The 27488-nt window shown below is 35.5% G+C and overlaps 3 protein-coding genes and 1 pseudogene across 3 annotated transcripts; 3 read left to right on the forward strand and 1 right to left on the reverse strand.

Annotated features, from left to right (window-relative positions):
- Positions 1 to 2135: 2135 nt before the first annotated feature.
- LOC108468585 (uncharacterized) lies at positions 2136 to 3416 on the forward strand. The gene has a single exon (XM_053017929.1). It carries the CDS (start codon positions 2136 to 2138, stop codon positions 3414 to 3416), a length of 1281 nt encoding a protein of 426 aa, XP_052873889.1.
- A 1921-nt stretch (positions 3417 to 5337) lies between these two features.
- On the forward strand, positions 5338 to 6753 carry LOC108468584 (uncharacterized). Its single transcript, XM_017769466.1, has one exon. It carries the CDS (start codon positions 5338 to 5340, stop codon positions 6751 to 6753), a length of 1416 nt encoding a protein of 471 aa, XP_017624955.1.
- Positions 6754 to 17336: 10583 nt separating this feature from the next.
- LOC128296470 (uncharacterized) lies at positions 17337 to 21585 on the forward strand. Its single transcript, XM_053031689.1, has 8 exons — positions 17337 to 17462; positions 18048 to 18242; positions 18726 to 18836; positions 19020 to 19130; positions 19362 to 19493; positions 20447 to 20674; positions 20782 to 20985; positions 21095 to 21585. The coding sequence occupies exons 1-8, from the start codon at positions 17445 to 17447 to the stop codon at positions 21140 to 21142; spliced, it is 1047 nt and encodes a 348-aa protein (XP_052887649.1). The 5' UTR covers positions 17337 to 17444; the 3' UTR covers positions 21143 to 21585.
- On the reverse strand, positions 21347 to 26490 carry LOC108468583 (dihydropyrimidinase-like; annotated as a pseudogene).
- Positions 26491 to 27488: the final 998 nt, after the last annotated feature.

A 27488-nucleotide genomic window follows, 5' to 3' on the forward strand; every position in this document is an offset into this window, starting at 1 on the left:
ATATTTCAAAATTGCATTCTTATTATGTATATATTTTTAATACGGATACATTTTTTATGTTACGTGTATAAATCTGTTAATATTGTATTTTTATTTTTATGCATATACCTTAATACTATATCATTTATACATTTTATTTCTCATACTATCTTATGTTTATGTTTTTTTAAAACAATACCATGTATATGCAACTACTATATATCTATTTATATAGTTATTAATAGTTTTTATTATGATTACTTTTAATATGTATGTATTATGTATTTTACCTCTAATACTATATATTGTATATTCTACTATTATCATCACTATATTTATTATTATTATTAATTTTTATTATTTGACATATTATTGTTATCACCTTTTTTTTCTTTCTTACTATCATTGCATTATTATTAGTATTATTATTATTTTTATCATTGTTTGTGTTATTTATTTATTTACGTATATATCATTTACTTAAGTTTTTACTTTACTTTTTGTTATTTTTGATCTGTGATTATTTCGCGTATTTGCTAATTTTGTTATTCTCGACTTTTATTTTATTTTATATTAATGCATCTATGATGTTCATGTATATTATCCCGTTTTTATTACCGATTTACAAATGTCACTTTATAACTTCTAGTTCTTTAAAACTAATTATTCCCTTTTATTTCAAGCTAAATTAGTGTATTTCAAGCCGGTTCTATAATTATTTGTTTAAAAATTCTTTAAAACGGAGACGATGTTCGATATTTAGCAATTCGGGGAATCGTGCCCTATCGTGCTGGGTTGCAATTTCTCGTTTGCCCAAAATAATCGAATGTCTCTTTAGAATTTCGTTCATGTTTTCTAAAAAATTTTTAAAACGAAGGAAATGTTCGATGTTTGGCAATTCGGGGAATCGTGTCCTATCGTGTTGGGTTGCAACTTCTCGTTTGCGCAAAATAATCGAATATCCCTTTGGAATTTCATTCGTGTTTTCTAAAGCGAGGCAATGTTCAACGTCTGAAATTCGAGGAATCATGCCCTCATGTCTTTGGTTTCGATTTTTCGTTGGACTAAATAGTTGAGCATCCTTTTGTAATTTCCAAATTATGAATTTTTGGAAGTCGAAATCTATCGCGTTTCGAGGGTATGAAAGATTGCATCCTACTGTGCTGGATGTGGTGCTGTATTCCTCTAAAACAAGAAGATTTTATTCAAATGTAATCAAAAAGGAACCTCATTTCAAAAACATTTTAAATCTTAGACACAAGGGCAGTTATTTAATGGTTTGGTACCAATTTTGGGCGTTACGGGGGTGCTAACCCTTCCTCGTGCGTAACCGACTCCCGAACCCTTTCTCTCAATTTTTGTAGACCTAAAATTTATTATTTTAATAAATCAAATGTTTTATTAAAATGATCAACTTCAAGGTGATCCGATTACACCTCAAAAAAAGGTCGGTGGCGACTTCATTTTTTTTTCTTTTCAAAAAGTCGATTCACCTTTTTATAAATCGAAATAAAATGGTTTCGACAGCTTGGCGACTCCTCTGGGGACGTCAATAAGAGAGCCAGGCCATAAAATTGATTATCGCTATCCTTTTGTCAGTTGATTGAAAATTTGTTTTGAAAAATCATGATTTCTTCAATTGCATTTGATTGTATGATTGTTGTGGCTCGGGTCTTGTAAAATAACATTGCATTACAATGCATGACCGCTGTGGTCACACCTTCTAAGTGGGAGTAAGAAACTACGCTTTCGTAAGGTTTTCACCTCCGCATGGGATAATGGATTACTTCCGGGATACATCCGTACCTATGATTTTGTGAGATTTTCATCTCCGCATGGTCATAGGGAAATGTATTCCCCTGAACCAAACTCGATCCATATGAGCCTATAATGGGTGAGGATCGAGGAATCTGTTGGTTCGTGTACCCTTACTCTAGAACCAAACCACATATAGGGAACCCTAAGAGCCTTCTTTAGGTGGAGCTAGGTTAAACTATAGTGGTCGCCCATAAATATGCTTCGATTATCTTTATTTTGCTTGCATTTTATTATTAACACTTGATACTGACTTGTCTTATTTTGGTTGTATTTTGTATGACATTGCATACTAAATGAGGTGTTGATTCGTATTCGATTACTAAGTTAGAAAGTTTAACATGGAGAATGAATTTCTTAGTAAAGTTGAGGATAATGCGGTCGTCCACGCATGGTCAGAGAAGTTACAATCAGAAAAAGGAGATAGCTTGACAGAAGGATATACATCAGAGTTGCAAGAATTCACTCGCGTCAATGTAGCACAGAATGAGTTGCAAGAGTTGAGAGACATCTGGGCTCGTTGGGATGAAGAAACCAAACAGTTATTCTATCAAAGCTATGGTGATATATCTTACTTGTTAGATATTAAGGTGAACAAGCACCTGTTCCGAGTCATGGTTCAATTTTGGAATTTTGCTTACAAGTGTTTCACTATTGGGGAAGTGGATTTAGTGCCTACCGTGGAGGAATATACTACCTTACTCAGGTGTCTAAAAGTGCAAGTTAGAAAAGCTTATGCCAAGGTTTTTAATGGTCAAACCTTCACGAAGAAATTAATAAATATTTCAAGGATGAGCGAGCCTTGGGTCACTGCTCAGATTCAACAAAAGGGAGATAGTAAATGTATTCATTGGGAGAATTTGAGAGATTTGGTTCTAACACATTCGGATGAGAGAAAGAGGGTCGATATCTTCGCCTTAAGCATCTATGGATTGGTAATTTTTTCTAAGGCTTTATGGCACATGGATGAGGCAGTCACTGACTTATTCGATCGTCTTGAGAAGGGAATCACACTAGTGCCGGCAATATTGGTAGAGACGTTCAGATCCTTGAGCACATGTCGGCAGACGGGCGGAGGACAGTTTATTGGATGCGCACAACTGTTGATGGTATGGTTTCATGGGCACTTTTGGAAAGTAGACAAGGTTTCTTATCGGGTCTTTGCCGAAGGTTATTCCCCATTGAAAGAGGAAGCAGCCATACAAAGGAGAGAGGATATCTCGAAGCAGAAGTGGATGGAAATTCTTCAAAACCTTAAGGAAGGGGATATTGAGTGGAGAGCATATTGGATGGTTCCTGATGAGATCATGTATCGATGTGGTAACTTTGATTGGGTGCCATTGTTAGGAATTTTGGGAGCCACCGGATATACCCCATTACTTGCATTAAGACAATATAAATCGAGGCAGTTTGTACCCGCGACCTATGGACTTGCTCAGTGTGAATTCTCTTTTAAAGGTGCCCACTATAAGAAGAAGGTTCGGGAGCTATCCAATGCTTGGAAGCAAATTTGTTGGATGAAGAGGTTAGCTGTCGGTTCCATGGTGACGCCCGAGTATGATGGATGGTTTAAGAAGAGGATTAATGATAATGTTCCTAGGCCAAGTTTAGAGAATACTTGACCTATGGTGGAACAATTACGAGTCGCCCCGTCAAAGTTGGAAATTATAAAACAAAACTTCGAGAAGAAGAGTTCAGAGCTTGGAAAAAAGATCGAACAATTGGAAGAAGAGAAGATGCACCTAAGATTAGACACTGATGTCCAGAGGTCAGAGGCTGAAAAGTAGAGAAAGGGGAAAGCTAAGGCCGAAGAGGATCTAGACAGTTTGAAGACTGATTACAAGAAGTTACGCCTGTCTATGAGGACTGCGGGGTTAGGTAAGACTTCTGAACAATGGCTCCATGAAATTCGAGAAGAAAAGACAAAGGCCGACCGATAGGAAAGGAAATTTCGAGAAGCTCAGGCACGAAATGAAGACCTAGAAAAGAGTCTGTCAGAAAGCAGAAATGAGCGAGGTGAATTAAAGGCTAGGATGACAAAACTCGAGAAGTCTCTTCATCAATATCGAAACCGCAACACTGCAATGGAATTGAGGGTGAGCTTGAACAAGATAGAAGAAATGGGAAGAAAAATAGAATAATTAGAAGCGTCACTGTAGAACTGTGAGATGCGGATTCAGTTTTTTGAGGCAAATGAGGACCGTTGGAAAGAGCAGCTTCACCATGTGCAGGATCAAGTCAAAAATAGAGATTACATTATGGGAGAAGCCATAACGCAGATTCGGGAGGTAGCTGTTTACTTGCAAGCTTTGGCCGTACAAGCGGACATACTGGGAGTAAAATACGAGTTGGAGTCAGATCGGGGACGAGAGCTAGCCTAAAGCTCTGAACATTAGGGCGAAGTCTTATTTGTAACTCAATTTTATGTAAAGACTTTTATTTTCTAGTCAAGCTTTCTAAAGGGAATTGAATGAAAATTGATGCCTCCTTTGCATTCATGCATTTGCATTACATTACTTCGTATGCATTAAAGGCCATAAAAAGATTCTAATTAATTAAAAATATTTCAGTAATCTGGAAACCAACGAAAATCTCTCAAGTGCACATCCCTACAGTACAAGAAGAAAAACTCAAGCAATGGATAAAAAATTAGAAAGACTGGAACAAATGCAGAAAGAGATGCAGGAGCAGATACAAGCACAAGTACAAGAACAGTTAGCTAAAATCCAGCAGGAAATGAGGGATCAAATGCTGGAATCGCAAAGAAGTATGATGGAAGAGCTAACCCGACTACTGACTAGTAAAACGGATAAAGGAAAGTATGACCAATGTTGGAAATAATAATAAAGACTCCCTTTACCCCCTTGGTTTTAATCCGGCAAATGCTCAAGTGCAACATGAGAGGCTAGTCGTTACTGAGGATCCTCTCTACCCCCCTAGTTTCACTTTGATGAATACTCAAATGCCACCCGAACCACACATGCGAAGGCCGTCTGTGACAATCAGGCCCCAACAACTACAGGCTGATACCTCGATGCCGATGAACTATCAGGCTGGTTCAGGTTCTAATCCGGGGGATAACCCGATTAACCCTGGTGTCCCCAATCTTAATGATATAGTAGAAGCGAAAAAGACAAAGGTAGAGCTTCAAAAGAACTCGAAGAACGGTGTAGATGGTTGGAAGAAAAATTTAAAGAAATAGAAAACGCTGACTATCGTGGTGGAATTGATGCTAAGGAATTAAGTTTAGTTCTGGACTTGGTGCTTCCCCCCAAGTTCAAAATGCCAGAATTTGAAAAATACAATGGAACTAGATGTCCAAAGGCTCACATCACTATGTTTTGTCGAATAATGGCAGGGTACGTTCACAATGATCAACTGTTGATCTACTGTTTTCAAGACAGTTTGGTCGGGTCTGCGGCCAAATGGTACAACCAACTAAGCCGTGCTCAAATCCATTCGTGGAAAGACTTGGCACAAGCTTTCATGAAGTAATACGGCCATGTGACAGACATAGCACCCGACCAAATCACGTTACAAAATATGGAAAAGAAACAGAATGAAAGTTTCAGGCAGTACGCCCAAAGATGGAGAGAGGTGACGACGCAAGTCCAACCACATCTTCTGGAGAAAGAAACTACTATGCTCTTTATCAACACTCTGAAAGCTCCATTTATCAACCACATGCTGGGAAGTGCTACTAAGAGCTTCTCGAACATAGTAATGTCAGGAGAGATAATAGAGAACGCGATAAGATGTGGGAAGATTAAAGCAGGAGAAAATACCAAGAAATCAATTCCGAGGAGGAAAGAAAACGAGGTGAACAACACGAGTGTATACAATAAGAATTATAATAAGCCTATCACCGTGAGCCAACCGAGGACGGAGACTACCAACCATCAGGGCTCTGCAAGACAAGATTCCAACTCAAGGCCTAACACGGAAATAGTCCAGTTTAGGCCTATCCCGATGTCCTACAAGGAATTGTATCAGAGCTTATTTGATGCCCATGTGGTGTCACCTTTCTACTTGAAGCCTTTACAACCCCCGTTCCCAAAATGGTACGACACAAACGCCCAATGTGAGTACCATGAAGGGATAACTGGGCACTCGATTGAGAATTGTACCGCGTTCAAAAAGTTAGTGGAAAAACTCATCGAAATGGGTGTCATAAAGTTTGATGACTCACTAGGTCCCAATGTGGCAGGAAATCTATTACCCGACCATACTAATAAAGAGGTAAATGCGATAGTCGAGAGTGGGAGCAAAAGAATCAAGATAGATGTATCAGAGGTAAAAACCCCTCTTAAACAGGTTTGGGAGAAGATGGTGGAAGGAGGTTTAGTCACACGGCATCCAAAGGAAAGGCCCAGAGAAGCGAGAATATATTACGAGTTTTATGCTGATGAAGGCCATGACATCCAAGAGTGTAACAAGTTCAGGTCCATAGTGCAAAATTTGATGGACAATAAGGAGATGGAATTTTATGAAGAAACCATAGGATCAGAAGAAGAAAAGGTGTACGCTACAGATGAGGGAACAACAGAAGGGGTCCAACGAGTTAATCATCCTGTAGTGATCATTTCGCGACCCAGGACCAATGAAGCAGGAGTACAACTGGTGCCGAGAGTCATAATCCAAAAACCGATATCTTTTCCATATAAGGATAGCAAAAAGGTTCCTTGGAATTACAACTGCAATGTGACAATCCCCGGGGGGGAAAGCCCGGTAAGTGCTTCACAGGAGAACCAAGATATAGGTTTCTATACACGTACTGGGAGACGTTATAATCCTGCGAGTACAAAAAATGAAATCGTTAAAGAAAAGGCCCCCATGATTGAGCAACGGAAGGAGAAGAAGGCCAGGTTCGAATCGCCAGTCAATGAGTCGGTAACCGAGAATGAAGCGAGGGAATTCTTAAAATTTTTAAAGCATAGTGAGTACAATGTCGTTGAATAGCTACGCAAGCAACCGGCTCGCATCTCAGTGTTAGCCTTACTGCAGAGCTCAGAAACGCATCAGAACGCGTTAATGAAAATGTTGAATGAGACTTATGTCGCAAATGACATCTCAGTTAACAAATTGGATCGTCTGGTTAACAACATCAGTGCTGATAATTTTATTTTCTTTAACGACGACGAAATACCACCGGGAGGTATGGGGTCTACAAAGGCCCTGCACATTACCACACGTTGCAAGGGATTCACATTGCCGAGGGTATTGATTGATAATGGATCGGCACTAAACGTCCTACCTCTGTCCACATTAAATAGGTTGCCCGTGGATAGTTCCCATATGAAAGCATGTCAAAATGTGGTGAGGGCGTTCGATGGTACCGAAAGGAAAGTAATGGGGAGGATCGAAATACCCCTTTTAATTGGCCCCAGCACGTACGAGATAGACTTCTTGGTAATGGACATCAGGCCCCCTTACAATTGCTTGTTGGAAAGGCCCTGGATTCACTCAGCGGGGGCAGTGATGTCATCGTTACATCAAAAGCTCAAATTTATAACTGAAGGTCGATTGGTGACCGTAAATGCGGAAGAAGATATCATTGCATCCGTTACCAGCAATGCACCGTATGTGGGGACAGATGATGAAGCCATAGAGTGTTCTTTTCGGTCGTTAGAATTTGTAAATGCGACCTTTGTTGTCGAAGGAAATAAGATCCAGACACCCCAAATCTCTAAAACTACAAGAATGGGCCTACAACTGACGGTTGGGAAAGGAGCTTTGCTAGGGAAAGGGCTTGGAAGAAGCCTACAATGGAGGGTTGAAGCACCTATGCTCATGGACAAACGAGACCGCTTTGGCTTAGGAATCAAGCCAGATGCGAGACAGAAGAAAAAAGAGCAAGAGAAGAAACAAGAAAGGAGAAGAACGCGTTTGAGCGGAGAAGATGTTAAGTGGGAGCCGATGACCTTTCCTCACATATCTAGAACATTCGTGTCAGGAGGAATTATTCACGTTGAAGGAAGAGCGACAAGGAAAGGATTTTCTGAAGAGGTGTTGGAAGACTTAAGCATTAACGCCACATATGAGAAATGAGCTAGAGTAGAGAATTTGTCGGGCATCCGCCCTTATGAGCCAGAAAGTGTTCTAAATAATTGGACTGCGGAAGAGATTCCCATAGTCTTTAGAACCAATACAGAGTAATGCCCAAAATACGCCTATTACTTCAGGCCTAGGAGTAATAAGTGTCCTTTTGTGAAATAGGCTTGTGTCCAAAATCGTTATTTCAATAAAATGCATCATTTTGTCTTATCTCGTGCAAATATTCTTTTATTCTTTCATTCATGATCATACTATACACGTCATTGCTCTTAGATTCTTTTGTTCTTTGTATCTTCCTTCACACCTACAATAGGTCTCCAGATATCAACGATATGAACGAAGCTGCTACTAATTCAGAGTCTCCTTTGGAGCGGGTTATGTGTTTAGAGGGATCTCAGGACTTTGAAGATGACAGAGACTATAACCTATCCCCTAATTTGTTAAGAAGGGTAGAACAAGAAGAGAAACAAATTCTACCTCACAGAGAGTCAGTAGAAGTCGTGAATTTGGGAGATGAACTGGAAAAGAAAGAAGTAAAGATCGAAGTTGGCATTACCACAGAGACAAAGCGAGAGCTTATTAAGTTACTCAAAGAGTTCAAGGATGTCTTTGCATGGTCATATCAAGATATGCCTGGGCTAAGTACTGATATTGTGGTACACAAGCTTTCCATTAAAGAAGAATGCAAGCCAGTTCAACAGAAACTCCGAAGGATGAGGCCAGATGTTTTGTTGAAAATAAAAGAGGAGGTCAAGAAACAATTCGATGCTGGTTTCTTACAGGTGGTTAAGTACTCAGAATGGGTAGCCAATATCGTCCCTGTCCCTAAAAAATATGGAAAGGTACGGATGTGTGTAGACTACAGGGATCTGAATAGAGCCAGCCCAAAGAATAATTTCCCGTTGCCTCATATTGACACCTTAGCGGCAGGTTACTTATTGTTCTTTTTTATGGATGGTTTCTCAGGGTACAATCAGATCAAGATGCATCCCGAAGACATGAGTAAAACTACATTTGTGACTATGTGGGGAACTTTTTGTTATAAGGTGATGCCTTTCGAATTAAAAAATGCGAGAGCAACATATCAGAGAGCCATGGTAACCCTGTTCCATGATATGATGCACAAAGAAATTGAAGTCTATGTTGACCACATGATCACTAAATCCCGTACAGAAGAAGAGCATGTGCAAGTCTTGAGGAAATTATTTTTTAGGTTGAGGAAGTTCCAGCTGAAACTCAATCCAGCAAAATGTACCTTTGGGGCCAGGTCAAGGAAACTGTTAGTATTCGTAGTCAGTGAAAGAGGAATCGAGATCAATCCAGATAAAGTCAAAGCCATACAAGAGTTACCTCCGCCGCGCACTCAAAAAGAAGTTCGGGGATTCTTAGGGAGACTAAATTACATCGCTCGGTTTATTTCACAACTAACCGAGAAATGTGACCCCATATTCCGTCTCCTTAAGAAATATAACCCTGGTGTTTGGGATACAGAGTACCAGAAGACTTTTGACAAGGTTAAACAATATTTGTCTAATGCTCCAGTGCTGACACCACCTAGTCCAGATAAACCACTGATATTGTATTTGACAGTATTTGAAAATTCTATGGGATGTGTGCTCGGCCAACACGATGGGTTAGGAAGGAAAGAAAGAGTGATATATTACCTCAGTAAGAAGTTCACTGAATGTGAGACGAGGTACTCGCCAATTGAAAAGTTGTGTTATGCCTTAATTTGGACAACCCGACGACTAAGACAATACATGTTGTATCACACAACTTGGCTGATTTCTAAATTCGATCCTCTGAAGTACTTGATGGAATCAACTACTTTAAACGGAAGAATGGCCCGATAGCAAATTCTGCTTTCCGAATTTGACATCGTCTGTGTAAATCAAAAAGCTGTAAAAGGGAGCGCAATAGCAGATTTTCTAGCTAGTAGAGCTCTAGAAGACTACGAGCCTCTGAACTTTGATTTCCCAAAAGAAGATCTGATGTACATAGCAACAACTGAAGAAGACCATCAAGAAGGTCATCCTTGGAAACTAAACTTTGATGGAGCATCAAATGCTGTGGGTAACGGAATTGGGGCAGTTTTGGTGTCCCCAGACGGAGATCATTATCACTTCACTAGTAAATTAGATTTTGACTGCACGAACAATATGGCAGAATACGAAGCATGCATCATGGGCATCCATATAGCCATAGAATGCAAGATTAAAGCACTAGAAGTATATGGAGATTCCGCGCTAGTGATTTATCAACTCAAAGGTGAATGGGAGACGAGAGATCCCAAGTTGATCAATTACAGAAATCTAGTCCTTAAATTGATTCAAGAATTTGATGATATCGTCTTTTGCTATCTCCCCCGAGAAGAAAATCAGATGGTCGACGCCCTAGCAACTCTAGCCTCTATGATCAAGGTGAACAAACAAGAAGATGTGAAACCGATCCAAATGAGTATTTACGAGGCTCCAGCTCATTGTTACAACCTCAAAGAAGAAGTAGAAAATGATGATCATCCTTGGTGCCACGATATCCTGTGGTATGTGAAGAATCGTGAGTACCCCGACCAAGCTACTGAAAACGACAAAAGAACGTTGAGAAGACTGCCCAGCAACTATGTCTTGGACGGGGAGATCCTATACAAAAGAAGGAAGGATCAAGTACTGTTAAGATGTGTAGACACTACTAAGGCCAGGAAAATCTTAGAAGAAGTTCATAAGGGCGTCTGTGGGACACACGCTAACGGCTTTACAATGGCTAGGCAAATTATGAGATTTGGTTATTATTGGTCCACCATGGAAGGAGACTGTATTAACTATGCCAAAAGATGTCATAAGTGTCAAATCTATGGGGACAAGACTAATGTGCCTCCCTCACCTCTGCATGTTATGACTTCTCCATAGCCTTTTTCGATGTGCGGCATGGATGTGATTGGGTTAATTTCACCAAAAGCTTTAAATGGACATCGATTCATCTTTGTGGTTATCGATTATTTCACCAAGTGGGTGGAGGCCGCTTCGTATGTTAATGCTACAAAATCAGCACTTAGCAAGTTCCTAAAGAGAGAGATTATCTGTCGATATGGAATGCCAGAAAAGATCATATCTGACAATGCATTGAATTTGAACAACAGTACAATAGCAGAGGTCTGCAGTCAGTTCAAAATCAGACACCACAACTCGTCGTCGTATCGCCCGAAAATGAATGGTGCAGTCTAAGTAGTCAATAAGAATATCAAGAAAATTGTGGGAAAGATGACTGAAACTTACAAAGATTGGCATGAGAAATTACCGTTCGCCCTCTATACTTATCGAACATCCATCAGAACCTCTACTGGGGCAACTTCTTTCTCATTAGTTTATAGAATGGAAGCGGTTTTACCCATCGAGGTTGAGATTCCTTCTCTCAGAGTTTTGGCAGAAGTAAAGCTAGATGAGGCAGAGTGGATCCAGTATCGATACAATCAGTTGAATTTGATCGAAGAAAAGAGGCTAAAGGCATTTCGTCATGGTCAAATGTACCAGAAACGGATGATGCGAGCCTAAACAAGAAGGTTCATCCCAGAGAATTCCACGAAGGAGACCTAGTATTAGAAAAGATCTTGCCTATACAAAAGGACTTCAGAGGAAAATGGATGCCAAATTGGGAAGGACCTTATGTGGTGAAGAAAGCTTTTTCTAGAGAAGCATTGATATTGACTGAAATGGATGGCAAGACTTTGCCCAATCCTGTGAATTCAGATTCGGTCAAGAAATACTTTGCCTAAAAATAAAAAATAAAAAAAAAAGGAGAGGCCAAGGTGAAAACACACAAAGAGCACCTTGAGACCAAAGGGATTTTGAATTGAAAACCCGTAAAGGGCGATTCAAACTGGGATCAGAGGTTGAGCCTGTAGTACTCTTGTAATATCTAAATTAGCAAAAAGGAGAGATGTTACATCTTGGGGCATCGACAAGAGTACTCTAGATCCCCTAAACACATATTAGGGGAAAAAAAAAGAGGTCTTCAAGAAGTTCATACAGGGGAGTTCATGCTGCGATATTTGGGGCATCTATTTTCCTTTTGTTTATCTTGTCTTCCAGTAATGTCATGTTTTGTGATTAATCTATTCCTTTCCAAATTTTGTTTCTAATAAATTTCGGTTCTATCCGTTGTTACGATCTTTCTCAAGCATTTTTGCACCGAAATAACGACTAATGGACTAATGACACTTTTGCAAAAAGAGTTCTGTATATTACTCTGAAAGTTTCTAAATAGTACAGGAACCTGAAACAGGACTATTATTTAGAACTAACCAAACTTAAAGATTGGAAACACTCAAGATGAAAGAGTTTAAATTAGGACTACCCCTTCGGGTTTTCTGTTCAAAGAATCTAAGTTGAATAAGAAGATAGGGTACCGATTCAGTGAAAGAACCTTGATGAACAAAGAGCAATGACAACCTAAATATTAAAAAATGGATCATTCTCATAACATACAGCACTCATACATTTATAGATCATTTATGACATACCTAGTTAAGGGAATTCTGATTCATTTCGATCATAGCTTCCTAATCATTTTGCATAAGCATAAGTATTTGAAACAGATTCTACAGATCATACCCCTAGAGGATGGTGTAGCAACGTCTGAAAATTACAGATCTTGTCTCTTAAGCAGTAGGGTAATAGGCTGAATTACAAATCACGATTCCCTGAAATGGAGTTGGAGAGGCTAAAAACCATAGAGATCTCATTGAAGTTTCAGTAGATCTCATCTCTCTGAAGTTGCAGTAGAGCAGATCAAAATAAATCTTATTTCCCTGAAGTTGCAGTGGAACAGATTGAAACTAAATTACGGATATTATCTCTCTGAAGTTGCAGTAAAACAAGTCGAAGTTACAAGTCTTATCTCCCTGAAGTTGCAGTGGAGCAGACTGAAAATAAATCTTATTTCCATGAAGTTGCAGTAGAACAGATTGGAACTAAATTACGGATCTTATCTCTCTGAAGTTGCAGTATAGTAGATCAAAACAAACCTTATCTCCCTGAAGTTGCAAGGGAGCAGGTTGAAGTTACACGTCTTATTTCCTCTGAAGTTGCGGTGGAGCACATTAAAGGTACAAGAAGAAGAGGAGCACCAAAAAAGTGAAGACTCGAGACCGGACAAAGATTGGTCTTTTGAAAGTCTTTGCTCTGTTCTCGTTACACGAAAACGAGCAAAGAGGGGCAGCTGTACAACCCAATCCTTGCCCGGGCCCAATATATCCCCAAAGCCCACTAAACCCAAAAAACCCATTTACCCAACACCCAAAAACAGACCCAATAAACTCAAACCCTAGCCCACCAAGCCCACATTTTTCTTTAAAAAATCAGTCAAAGAAACCTTAGGTGCGCCGCACCTAGGTCTGCCCTTGTCCCATCCACCACCGACGTCTGCCACCACCTACTCAGCACTGCTCCAACTACTCCTGCAAGATAGACACGCAAACAATAATAAAAATGATAGAAAAATGTATGTAATGGCTTTATAAAAGCCGAAGGAAGGAGATTGTGAAGAGGTTTTTTTTTTTTTGGTAGTTTTTCATTAAAACACAAAGAGAAATATCATCAAGAAACTTCAAAACTAGTCACTCAAATTGCAAATAAGAAAAAGGACAGAAGCAAAGGTTTCTTTTTTTTCTTTTTCATCTTTCTTTTCATTTTTCTCTTCTGCATCTGTTTATACATATTCCAATCTTAATCTGCTAAAACAATAAACACATATATATATTAGATCTAAAAAATAAAAAAAAAGAGTAAAAAATTTTACCTTTGGCGATTTTCGGCCACCGTGCACGGTGGAGGCACGGCGGAGCAACGGCGGGAGTGGCTGGCCCCTTTTGGTCGGTTCTGGGATTTTCCCAGAGAGAAAAACAATCTCTCTCTCATTTTTTTCTGAACTCGGAGGAAATGAATTTTTTTCAAATTTTTTTTGCTTTTATAGATTCTCCGTACGGCGTCGTTTTGGGGCAAACACTTAATGACCAAAACGACGCCGTTTAACACCTGACCCGGACTCCGACCCGAAAACCGCCTAGGATCTGCGTGTTTTTGGACTGAGGGTCTATTTGCGCCCTCAGTCCCTCCGCTTTTGAAGCCGGTTTCGATGTGGTCCAATTCCTTTTGATTTGTTTTTAATTTCACCCCGAATTTCGTTGTCGTTTCATCTGGGTCCCTAATCAAATGATGCGTTTTGGACGAGTGGGTTTATTTCCATTTCAGTCCTCCTTGGTCACTCGCATTCATCCGGGTCCCTTTTGTCATATCTCTTTTAATTGTCCCCAAAATTTCCTATTTGTTTCAATTTAGTCCTTTTAGATTTAATATGGTTTCGCCTTTATTTTTTACCATTTTATTTTTTTATTATTCTATTTACTACTTTCGTATTATTGTTGTTAACATATTTTATTATTATTTAGACATTTTAGTTTTAATTAATACTTATATATTTTATATATATTCATATAGTTGTCTTTATTATTATTATTATTCGAATATATATTTTATGTATACACATTTAAATATTACATCATACCCCATATTATGAATACATATTAATATTATACCATATATATTTTTATAAATATTATATATATATATATATATATATATATATATATTTTATATATTATATATATTGTGTACATGCTTTGAGTATTATCATTTGTTCATTTTAATATATATGTATATATCTATGTAAAATCATTAATATCCTTTTTATTATTTTTTAGCACGTTTATACTATGTAAATATTTCAAAATTGCATTCTTATTATGTATATATTTTTTAATACGGATACATTTTTATGTTACGTGTATATATCTCATTAATATTGTATTTTTATTGTTATGCATATACCTTAATACTATATCATTTATACATTTTATTTCTCATACTATCTTATGTTTATGTTTTTTTTAAAACAATACCATATTTATATAGTTATTAATAGTTTTTATTATGATTACTTTTAATATGTATGTATTATGTATTTTACCTCTAATACTATATATTGTATATTCTACTATTATCATCACTATATTTATTATTATTATTAATTTTATTATTTGACATATTATTGTTATCACCTTTTTTTCTTTCTTACTATCATTGCATTATTATTAGTATTATTATTATTTTTATCATTGTTTGTGTTATTTATTTATTTACGTATATATCATTTACTTAAGTTTTTACTTTACTTTTGTTATTTTTGATCTGTGATTATTTCGCGTGTTTGCTAATTTTGTTATTCTTGACTTTTATTTTATTTTATATTAATGCATCTATTATGTTCATGTATATTATCCCGTTTTTATTACCGATTTACAAATGTCACTTTATAACTTCTAATTCTTTAAAACTAATTATTCCCTTTTATTTCAAGCTAAATTAGTGTATTTCAAGCCGGTTTTATAATTATTTGTTTAAAAATTCTTTAAAACGGAGATGATGTTCGATATTTAGCAATTCGGGGAATCGTGCCCTATCGTGCTAGGTTGCAATTTCTCGTTTGCCCAAAATAATCGAATGTCTCTTTAGAATTTCGTTCATGTTTTCTAAAAACTTTTTAAAACAAAGGAAATGTTCGATGTTTGGCAATTCGGGGAATCGTGCCCTATCGTGCTGGGTTGCAACTTCTCGTTTGCGCAAAATAATCGAATATCCCTTTGGAATTTCATTCGTGTTTTCTAAAGCGAGGCAATGTTCAACGTTTGGAAATTCAAGGAATCATGCCCTATTGTGCTGGGTTTCGATTTTTCGTTGGACTAAATAGTTGAGCATCCTTTTGTAATTTCCAAATTATGAATTTTTGGAAGTCGAAATCTATCGCGTTTCGAGGGTATGAAGGATTGCATCCTACTGTGCTGGATGTGGTGCTGTATTCCTCTGAAACAAGAAGATTTTATTCAAATGTAATAAAAAAGGAACCTCATTTCAAAAACATTTTAAATCTTAGACACAAGGACAGTTATTTAATCGGTTTGGTACCAATTTTGGGCGTTACGGGGGTGCTAACCCTTCCTCGTGCTAACCGACTCCCGAACCCTTTCTCTCAATTTTTGTAGACCTAAAATTTATTATTTTAATAAATCAAATGTTTTATTAAAATGATCAACTTTAAGGTGATCCGATTACACCTCAAAAAAAGGTCGGTGGCGACTCCATTTTTTTTCGCTTTCCAAAAAGTCGATTCACCTTTTTTTAAATCGAAATAAAATGGTTTCGACAGAAATAATTAGCATCAATACCCCAAAATCCAATCATAATTTGGCCACAAGCATTAAACATTCGACCTTAACACCAAGAACTAGCCTCTTTGAGGCATTCAATTACTTACCCAATAGAACAACAGCTCTTAAGGCTCACTAAACGTCGGAGGAAAGTTCGTCTCAAGATTTTCACCTAAACAGATCCAAAATTAGTTAAACCGAAATCCCACAATCAACCCACATACTTCGCATAATAACACTTAAGGAAAATAAATAGAGGAAACTTACAATGGGTTGAAGCAAAAACGGAATGGCTCGACGACAAAGGACAACTCCAAGTCAAAATGGCGGCAACAAAGATGAGCAAGGAAGAGGGATTAAACCAAAATAGAAAATCACTGCAGAAGAGGGAGGAAATTTTTGTAGTAATTGAATGGAAAATTTGAAAAAGAACAATAGGAAGAATTTTGGCAGTAACAAGGAAACTAACATGAAAAGAAAGAGAAGCAAGGTATAGGGAGAGAGATTAAAAAATAATAGATAAGCTAGATATTCAAAATCAAATGTTGGAACAAAATTAATAAAAAATCAACGGAAGATATTTAATCACAGGACCTCAAACACACATAACTAACACTTAGTCACTAAACTAATACAAATTACTTAACATAATTTTACACTTTCAAAATAAAAAATTTTAGGGTGTTACATCTCGGTTGTTTTCTCCTCTTATTTATAGTGTTTCAGTCAATGAAATTCTTGTTTTTCCTGTCAAAAAAAATAAAACACACAAATTTTATGTAGAAGCCCTTTGGGGGGAAAAAAGTCATGGGCAAATAAGAAGAAATTCACTAATGTTGGGAATCGAATAATACAAGAGAAATTTCGACTACATCTCTTTAAAGTTTAAAGGTTGAAAAACCTTATTCTAATCAAAGTAAAAAATAGAAGAGTTTTGGCCATTAGCCTTAAACCCTCCATACATCCCCTAATTTTACCATTGTATTAGTTCTTTAACATGAATTTAGGTCACACAACTCTAACATAAACTAATTTTTGAACAAATCTAAAAATACCCACAATTTTCATTTTTTTTTCAAACAATAGCCAAAAATACAACAATAGATTTATATTCTTAATGGTATTAAGAGTTAATAAATTAATTTTTTATTGGTTTTGTTAGTAAAAACAGAAAATTTAATTTAGGCATCCCTCCACAGATAATTATATTGTTTAATTACCATCAATTTATAACTGAAAATTGTTCTAATTTATTTTAATTTAACTGGGTTTCAAACCTTCAATTCCTTGGTTAATTAATTATCATCTTTGGTAATTTTAATCCTTGCTCCTACAATCCATGTCCAACCTAATAGAGGTAATAAACCTTTATATCTTTCTTTTTTTTTTTCGTTTTAATTTATTTTTTCTGCAATTTTATAATTAATCAATAATTGTTTAATTTTTCTAAAAAATGGTGTTTTTAATTGACAATTTGATAACACAGCTCTAGTTTTTAAGAATTTTAACCTATTCATTAATCGAATTTTAAGGGTGTTTCCGATGGCAGAACATGACATTAAGTTTTGGGGTCTAATTAATTTTTTTAAAAATATTTAGAGTTTAATGAGAATTTTTTTTAAAAAAAAAGGGGTTTAACTAATTTTTAAAAATTTTCTGAAAATTTTAATGAGAATTTTTAAAAATTAAAGGATTTGATTAAAATTTTCAAAACCTTTATAAGGTTTAATTGGAATTTCCCAATATTTTTGTTAGCTTAAGTAAAATTTTGAAAGGTTTAATAACCATTTCCAAAAATTTTGAGGGGACGAAATCCCCTCTTGCTCTTCTTAACTATAGTTACTGTTAGCTAAAAAGGTTGGCCAAATTGCATTTAGATCCTTCCAAAATTTTAAATTTTAATTTTGATCCCTAATTTCCGAGTTCGTTTCGAAACCGGCAGAAGAATGAATGGATAACAATTCCGGAGTTCGGAGGGTGGGAACGTAACCCTCCAGGATCTACCAACTATTCCATGGAGTTTTCACAAGCTCGACTCAACAGAAAGAAACGAAAGGCTGATGTTTGGCGTAGTCTCGAAAACGAACTCAATTTAACTGCGGATTCATTACAACAAGACACCCAAGATTCTGTCTTTGTAAGATTTTTTTCTTTGCATTCTCATCTATCAGTTCACCTACATATCAACACTTCTAGTTCATGCTTTGATGATATGTTCTTTGCTCAAAAGTTGGTATGAATTCAATTGATTTTAGCTTATTTAATCAGGGTCAAATACAATTTTAATTTTTAGGTCAATTTTGTATAATTAATCCCCATATTTTGTTCAAATTACACATTTAGTCCTTGTGAAAAGGGGAGAGAAAAATTTAGGTTAGGGTCTTTCAATTTATAAACTAGCGAAGTACAAGGACTAAATTCACAAATTGATGAGTAACATATTGGGACTAATTATAAATTTTAACCTAATTTTATGATTAACTTCAAGTTAAATTATTTGTACTCAAGTATGAATTATTTTTTCAGTATTAATTAAAAATAAAATATATTAAAAAACTCGATTAAGCTTAATAATTATTTGAGTTAGACATTAAGATAATTAAATTCGACTCAATATTAGGCCAAGGGGAAGCAACAAAAGACGAAAAGCCTTGGAAATGAGCAAGATTTCGTCGCTGCTTCATTACCTCCTCGTCATCCTCGACGACGAGACCATGAAGATTTTGTCACCGTAAGATTTTCATTTTCCATCCTAAATCATCAATTAATTTAATACTAGTTGATTATTTGTTTTCAAGTTCAGATTATTTTTTTCAATATTAATTTAAAATATTTAAATATATTTAAAAACTCGATTATGCTTAATAATCATTTGAGACTAACATTAAGATAATTAAATTCGACTCAATATTAGGCCAAGGGGAAGCAACAAAAGACGAAAAGCCTTGGAAATGAGCAAGATTTCGTCGCTGCTTCATTACCTCCTCGTCATCCTCGACGACGAGACCATGAAGATTTTGTCGCGGTAAGATTTTCATTTTCCATCCTAAATCATCCACTAATTTATCATGTTATTTTCTTAGGGATCTAATCAAATAATCGTCTTAAAATTTAATATTAAGCTCGATTTGAGATAAAAGCGAAATTATTCAGTCATTTGATTATGCTCAACTAAACTCGTTTACCTAATAAAAAAAACTCAATTAATTTACATATATACATGTATTCACGTGTGTGAGAATGTTCATTTGTATAGTTTAATTCGGAATTGCAAGCTCGGGCCAACAAGAAGCAACAGAAGAAAGATGTTAGTCGTAGCCTAGGAAACGAGAAGGATTTCATCGCTGCGTCGTCACCCCGTTGGCAAGACAACGATGATCCCGGGATGGTAAGGTTTCAATTTTCATCCTAAATCATCCATGGTCCATTTATATAGCTACAACAGTCATTTAATACAATATTTTTAACCTTCAGCTCTAGATTTTATAATTTTATCTCCACCCCTAATAAAAAACCGCTTCTCGAAGCCCAACTTAAGTTCGATTTGGTATAGCAACAAAATTATATTTACATGTATATATGAATGAATTAACATAAATATGTCAAATTTTACCCAAATTCAAAAACTCAATTTGGTTAGTCCTAACTCAAATCCAACTCAACCCATTTTGATTATAAACAGTCAACAACCAAAATTGGCACAACCCAAATTTGAACTAATCCAAATCCAAAGTGACCTAAACCTAAAACAATTCAAACTCAAAATGACCCGAACCTAAAATAAACAAAATCCAAAATTTCTTGAACTCGTAATAATATGACTAGAAAAACTTGGACCTTAAACCTAAAAACCCAAATCCAAAATGACAACTAATAAAAATGAGGTAAACTTAAAATTAACCCCAAAATTATAAAAACCAAATTGATTCGCCGGTAAAAGTACGATGGAAGCCCTTGTCCTAAGAGTCGGATTATATTTTACACTCTCTACTCATAAAATGAGCAAATTAGTCAATGTTCGTTAAATCAAAGAGCAAATTGGTCCTTTTATCCGCTTTTACGTTAAAAACTAGTTTATGTACATCATAATGAGGTACATGTGGCATACCACATGTCACAGTCTGATTTTTTTATCAATCTCGTTAGATTGTAATAGTACAAATGAATAAAATTTTTAACAGAAATAATTAATTTACTTTTTAATTTAATATATAAAAACAAATTTAATATTTTTTTTAGTGGATGAAATGCAAACCCAAATCGACCTAAAACTCGAAATGAACAAAATCCAAAATTACTTAAACCCTTAATAATGTTTGTAAGTTATTCTAAAATGGACAGAACAAGAAGTGGATGTCGGTTCCCGAATTTGGTGGCTGGGACAAACAACCTCCTGGTGCTACAAACTACTCCATGGTTTTCTCACAAGCTCGAGCCAACAGGAAGCAACAAAAATCTGATGTTTTGCGTAGTCTCGGAAACCACCGCGATTTTACAGCCGATTCATCACCTCAACCGCCGCAGCCTCACCAACAAGCCGACAATAACGACCAAGATTCTGCAGTTACCGTAAGATCTCGATTATCGCTATTTAAGTCATTTGGTTACTACCCGTTTATCTAGTAAAAAATGAGCTCAAAAATCTAATGACATTTGATTATTTTCGAAACCAACAGAACTATGCGTGGATGCCCGCCCCCGAATTCAGAGGGTGTGATCGGAAACCTACCGGATCGATGGACTACTCAACGGTGTTCTTGAAAGCTCGAGCCAACCAGAAACGACAAATGAGTGGTGATTGGCGTAGCTTAGGAAACGACGACGATTTCATCACTGTTTCATTACCACATCAACAACAACCTTACCAAAAAAAACATAAGGTTGTTTGTCTCCGTAAATTCGAAACTCAAACTACTCAAATTCAACTGCATATAATTTTTTTTTTCGAGCCGAATTCGAATATCTAAATTGATATCTATTACAATGCAGAAGAGAAAGAAGATATTTGCTTTCCTTCTTTGCTGCTTTTGGCAATGAAATTCTCCAAATTTCAGACATTGATTTGGCACGACAAGACAACTAAATTTCTGGGATTGCTAAATTAATTGGCCTTCATCTGTTGGGGAACAAACAAATCAAAAGGGGTTTGTTTTTTTTTTTTATTGAATTGCCATGTAAATATCATTATTTGCATGTGCAATTGGATTGTAGGGAGCAAATATCTCGAGTAGCTCGCGAATGTAATCGAATTTTTTTTTATAATTTCAATACACATATATACTCGAGTTCGAAGTCAAATATGAAAAATTGAGAGCCTAATCGAGTTTAAACATCGGATTTAAACCTATGTACCGGAGCTTTGAAGGAAGAAACAAGCTTAGCATCGATTTTTTCGATTCCGTCGAAAAGAAAACCGAAAGGAGGCATTGGTATATACTTCCCGGAACCAGGTGCAACTTTCAATTCATCATCTTTCCAAACAATTCTTCCTCTAGAAATTGTTACCTCAACTTTTCCCTGAAAAATTCCGAACCCAAATTTATATTTAGTAATAATATAATTTTTGACCTTTGAACTTGACAAACAAGTCCACTTTGGTACATATACTATTTTTTTGGTTTATTTTGGTACATAAACTTAGTAGCTAGATCTATATTTTGATCCTTGAATTTAGATTCCATCAAGATTTAATGATATGACCAATGTTCTTGAAACATGATTGAATTGGTCAGTCAGATTGATTAGATCGTTCGAGAACCAACCGATATATTGGTCCAAACAAAGAGGTTGAACTGATTGAATTAAAAAATGCTCGAAACTAATAAAAAAATTGAGACAAAAACTAATAGTTGAACAGGTTAAACCGGTTTCATTTTTTATTTTTTATAAAATTTTAATTATTTAATTATTTATTGTTGGTTTACTAATTGAACCGATCAAATCAATTAAATTGAAAACCATTGATCAAACTAGTTCAATCACTAATTTAATTTTTAGAATATTGTATGTGACATTTTAAGATTGTACTACATCAACACTTAAAATATATATAATTTTTTTAATTTTTAAGTAATTATGTGACATAATCTCAGAATGTCATATCATTAAACTTTAATATCTTCAAGTTAAAATACCAAAGTGGATAAAAAAAATTGTACAAGTACCAAAATAAACCTAGTTGTCAAGTTAGGGGCCAATATTTATATTATCCCTTATAATTATCTCGAAATATTAGTGTTTAAAACGCTTGTAATCTGGCTAATAAGGGTATAAAAATGAAAATTATACCTTTCCTTTTCTACCTTCGTATACATTCGTATTGGTTCTCGAATGATGAGATCTTGGATTTATTTCGAAGCTCGAATTAGGGTTAAATATAATGATATCTGCATCGGATCCAACAAGAATTGCTCCTTTTCTTGGATAGATGTTGAAGATCCTAGCACTGCAAGTTATTGAAACATGACAACAAATAGACACAAAGGTTGTCTATGAAGGGAAATTGTTCGAAGATGAAAAATCATTACCATTCAGTACTTGTTATCCGGACAAAATCAGTGACAGAAATTTGGCCTGATTCCTGTAAAAATGCTCGAGGTGAGAACAGACTACAAATCTTGTAACGAATAAGAGGTAACTGTTACACTTGAGAGCTCATGAGCTGTTTGAGTTCGATGTGTGCACACGCTTGCTTGCATGTGTGTATGTATGTTGGGGGTTCAACTCTTTCCAGAAAAATCTTCAAAGTGTCGTCCATTAGGCAATCAACTGGTCTCCCAACAGTTTAAGGTATTGTCTCCCGTGCTCTGTTGAGAGCTAACATACTGTGAGCAATTGTCATGATGGCCTGGTTTACAAAGCCGAGAGCTCCTCACCGTACATAGGCCGAGAGTGTGTGTGTTGAGGGGGGTGGATCTTTCTGGAGGAGTGCTCGAAATGTCGTTTATTAGGCAGTTGACCAGTCCTCAACAATCGAAGGTATTGTCGACGAGGGTTGTCTCCCGTGCTTTGCTAAGAGCTAGCATATCGTGAGCAACTCCCCTAAGGGTCTGCTTCACAAAGCTCGGAGTGCCTTGACTACACGTAACCCAAGTGGTATAGAGCACGGGAGACAATTTCCTAAGAGACAATACCTTATACTGTTAGAGGACTGATCAACTAACTAGCGAACGACACTTTGAAGATTTCTTCAAAATGAGTCGACTCCCCTTAATATTTGTATGTATGTACGTATAATAACTTAAAGTTTGGATTATAGCTCACCACCATTGTATCCCAAACAAGGTGCATCCTCTCCTCAATCCCTAATTCCAATAAGAAGAGTAAAAGTTTGGTAAGTACAGAGTGAATCAATCATAATTCTGAATGAAGAATAGAGGTGTTTATAAGCAAGGGCGAATATAAAAATTCTTTTACGGGATCATAATTGAATTATAGATTTTTTATAAGTCAAATATAATTTTATCATTTATTAATTTATAAGTTTATCATTTTTGATACAGTAAAAGAATTTCAATTTTACATTTGTTGGGTGGAGAAATTGTCACTAAACTAGACTTTAGCCTCGCAAACAGTGTGGCTTTAGGCATTGAATTCACTTTAAATTTGTTTCAATCAATCTAAATCCTTAAAAACGAAGAATCTCATATATAATTCTCTAAGACACTGAAACTAAAAAGCTGTTGTGCACGGCTCATACCCTTAAATTCGCCCCCATTGATATAGAGTTATACCACAACAAACAATCACGAAAAGAGCACAATAACAACCATTCCGAAATACGAAGGAAATTAAAATACAAAAACCTTTTTTGCATTTTACCATTGACACCATTCGGAATTTTTCGAAAATCGTCGATGCCGAAAGCTTTTTGTGAAGAATTAAAGGTACAATGATCAGTTCCTACAAGCTTCCAGTAGTGCAAACACCGATATGTGTTTAATACGAGTATATTTCAAGTATAAATATGTGTAGGAAAAAGAAAAATAAATAGTTGAAAAAAATTAACATACCTGCAAAACTCCAGTTGAAAGGGCAGCCTGTAAAGCCTTGTTATGTCCGGATTCTCTGATAGGTGGACTCATAACATACCTGAAATCCTGGAATAAATTAGTACATGATAAAATTTCACTTGATTGTAATCACCATTCTAATGTAACAACTCGAAATACTAAAATAATTAGGGAAAGGACTTGCTTTGCTGCAGTTATGAAATCAGGGTCCTAGAGCTTAGAATCATCAAGGACCAATCCAGAAACCACAGGCTCTCCTATAACCTTTTGCCCTGTAAAAACGAAAAAGAAAAAAAAAATGGGGCTCGTTTCAGATACATATTTGTATCCGAGACTCGTTCGATAAAATATTAAAAGTGAAATAAAAACCTGTTTTTCGAGCTTTAGCTATTTCTTCCATAGCATCAATGCTCATCACATGAACAACATATAGCGGCGTGTTCACGAAACTCGCCAAACGAATCGCCCTCCCGGTTGCCTCGGCTTCTAGCTACCTCGAAATTACAATATATCAACCAAAAGAAAGCATGTGTAAGGATGTTTAAATTGCAGTTGTGGTTGCGTTTTAAGTCACTACCATCGGAGGTCTAGAAAGGGCATGACCTTCTGGACCGGTAATACCGCGCTCGATCATTCTTTTTTGCCCTTCGAACACAGCATCGCCGTTTTCGGCATGAACCATAGCCAATGCACCTAAAGACTTACACCTCTTCATCCCTCGTAATAGAACCGCGTCGTCGACCATGAATGTTCCCTTGTACGCCATGAAAAACTTGAAAGAGTTTATGCCTACGAAATTGTTAATAACAATCGTGAAAACAATTAAAAAAGAAAAATTAAAACACAGATTTTACGTGGAATTCATTAATGTTGAAAATCAAATGACACAAATTTCAATCATTAATTGAAAAGCTTACCCTTTTCCTTAACCATTATTTCCATTTCTTTCGAAACAGATTCATCCCAATGTCGAATCACCATATGAAAACCGTAATCCATACAAGATTTGCTTGCTTTCTTTTCATAAGCTTCGAACCCGGACATTAAACTACCATTAACAGGGTGGACAAAGTCGATATGCATCGTTCTTCCACCGGCTAGCGCAGCGGCCTGACCACTAAAGAAGTCATCGACTGCCACTGTCCCCATAAACTCCGCATCTAGGTGCGTATGAGGATCAATACCTCCTATCGATGTCACGGTACATTTATGAAACTATAGAACACACTTAAATAATCGTATAAATCATAATTATAAATTATAACCTGGCATTACATATCTTCCTGTGGCATCAAGTACCGTAACCTCATCACCAACCTACCAAAACATGTTTAAAATGTATATTATGTATAAAAAAAAAATTTAAATTTAAATTTGGTTAAAGTACTTGGGAGGTCTCTAGTCGTCCTTCTATTATTAAACGGATCAATTTAATCCATATACTATTAAAAAAATTAAATAAGTTCAAACTGTATCACTTGCTATATCAAAAATGTCATAAAAATTATTTTTCAACTATCGTTCAATTTCAATAGTTCGGACTCCTTAATTTAGTGTTAGTAGTCAAATAATACAAATTATAGTTTTAGTCTCTCTATAATGCTGAATTTTGGAACTTAATCTCCTACTTTAATTTGTCATAATTTAATTCATCTACTTTTGTAGTGTTATTAATACGTCTGATTTGATAACATTGTTAATTGTAATTGCTATTGTTAAAGTAACGTGGAATATTTTTAAAAATAACCTTGAGCATTCGGTTAACATGTAAAACAAAAAACAGTGTAACAATTAATAGTGTTATTAATTTTGATTTACTATCATTATAAAAATACAAAAATCAAATTAAGCCAAATTAAAGCATAAGGATTAAATCTCAAATTTTTAGCATAATAAAAGGACTAAATTGTAAGAAATGAAACATGGACTAACCTTGATATTAGGCTTAACAGCAACAATAATACCATCCTCTACATAAACATCAGCTCTCTCCTGCCGATGAGCATTCACCACAGTTCCTCCCTTAATCAATAGCTTTGATAACGACGCCGGTAACGGTGAAGTTCCACCGATCGAACCGCCATTCCCGGTTCCAACTTCACATATCTGCAACAACAATGGCTATGATCATTATTCTCAACCAATTTTCAAACAACTCAAAGGTGACAAATTCATAATATAGTATATATATATATATACGAGAAAATTGAAATTGTGTTTATTACCAGCTGGTGGCTTGATTGTGATAGGGAAATGGAGGCTAAGGGAAGAAGAAGATGAAGTAAAAAAAGAGAAATTATTTGAGAAATAGCCATGAAAATTGATCATTATCATAGATGTAGAATATATATATAGATAGATAGATAGATATAGGTATAGATATAGTAGTAGCTAGAAAATGTGTGGTGTTCAATTATATAGAACCTACCTCAGTTAATGCATTTTTTAATTATGTTTGAAGTATGAAAATGATTGATTGTGTTATAGTAGCTTTAGACCTATGTGGTTACAATCGATAGAGTTTTGGACCTATATGTCAAAAGTTTCACTATGATTTTTTTTATTATTGGGTAAGGAGGGGAATTAAATTATAATTTTTTTAAAAAATATTTAACTCTTAATTCGATTGACATAAATATTATTGTTAATTTAAAAAAATATGAATTCGAATGCGCTAAAACGCATTATCTTTCTATTTATGAGATAAAACACTTTATCTTTCTATTTATAAAGTGAAAAATTATATCTAACTCTAAGCGAGAATGAAATTATCATGAAAGGACAAAATTACAACCACATTAAATGTTTAAAATTATGACTCAAATTTTTATTAAAATAAAATACAAGTCGCAACCGGAGGTGCAAGGGCCGAGACCCCCACAGTACATATAGGATACAAAAAAAACTGTACAGATATTTATTTCCTCTGTTTAATATTAATTTAAATAAAATGTTTCACACTTACTACTTCTATTAAATATATTAATTAGAATAAAATTTTCTAAATTTATAATACACAATCTTATACTCATTGTATTAATTTAATTATATAAAATTTTTTCTCTTCTACCCATAATTTTTTCTCTCGTGAAAACTTTCACGTAACATCTATATATTCTATTTTTTCTTTTATGTTGTCGTTACCAACGTTCTATTTTTACATAAAAAAATTATAATTTTCTACGCATTCTAATTTTTATCCAACTTCCCAATATTTTATATTTATTTTTCTTTAATTGAAATCAAAACAATTTTGTGCATGGCTTTGCAAAATAGAAATATAAAGGTATTAATCGGTGACCCAAACTACTAGATCCACTCTAAATTTAATTAAGACCCGATCCACGATCTAACTAGTGAATACCAAAAGA

Source organism: Gossypium arboreum, chromosome 8 (genome assembly GCF_025698485.1).
Source record: "Gossypium arboreum isolate Shixiya-1 chromosome 8, ASM2569848v2, whole genome shotgun sequence".
In the NCBI taxonomy this organism is placed as follows: domain Eukaryota; kingdom Viridiplantae; phylum Streptophyta; class Magnoliopsida; order Malvales; family Malvaceae; genus Gossypium; species Gossypium arboreum.

Coding starts and splice junctions, on each gene's coding strand:
- LOC108468584 (XM_017769466.1), top strand. CDS start 5,338: ATGGAAAAGAAACAGAATGAAAGTTTCAGGCAGTACGCCCAAAGATGG.
- LOC128296470 (XM_053031689.1), top strand. Junction 19,131..19,361: donor ACCATGAAGATTTTGTCGCG/GTAAGATTTTCA, acceptor TCATTTGTATAG/TTTAATTCGGAATTGCAAGC. Junction 19,494..20,446: donor ACAACGATGATCCCGGGATG/GTAAGGTTTCAA, acceptor TAAAATGGACAG/AACAAGAAGTGGATGTCGGT.
- LOC108468585 (XM_053017929.1), top strand. CDS start 2,136: ATGGAGAATGAATTTCTTAGTAAAGTTGAGGATAATGCGGTCGTCCAC.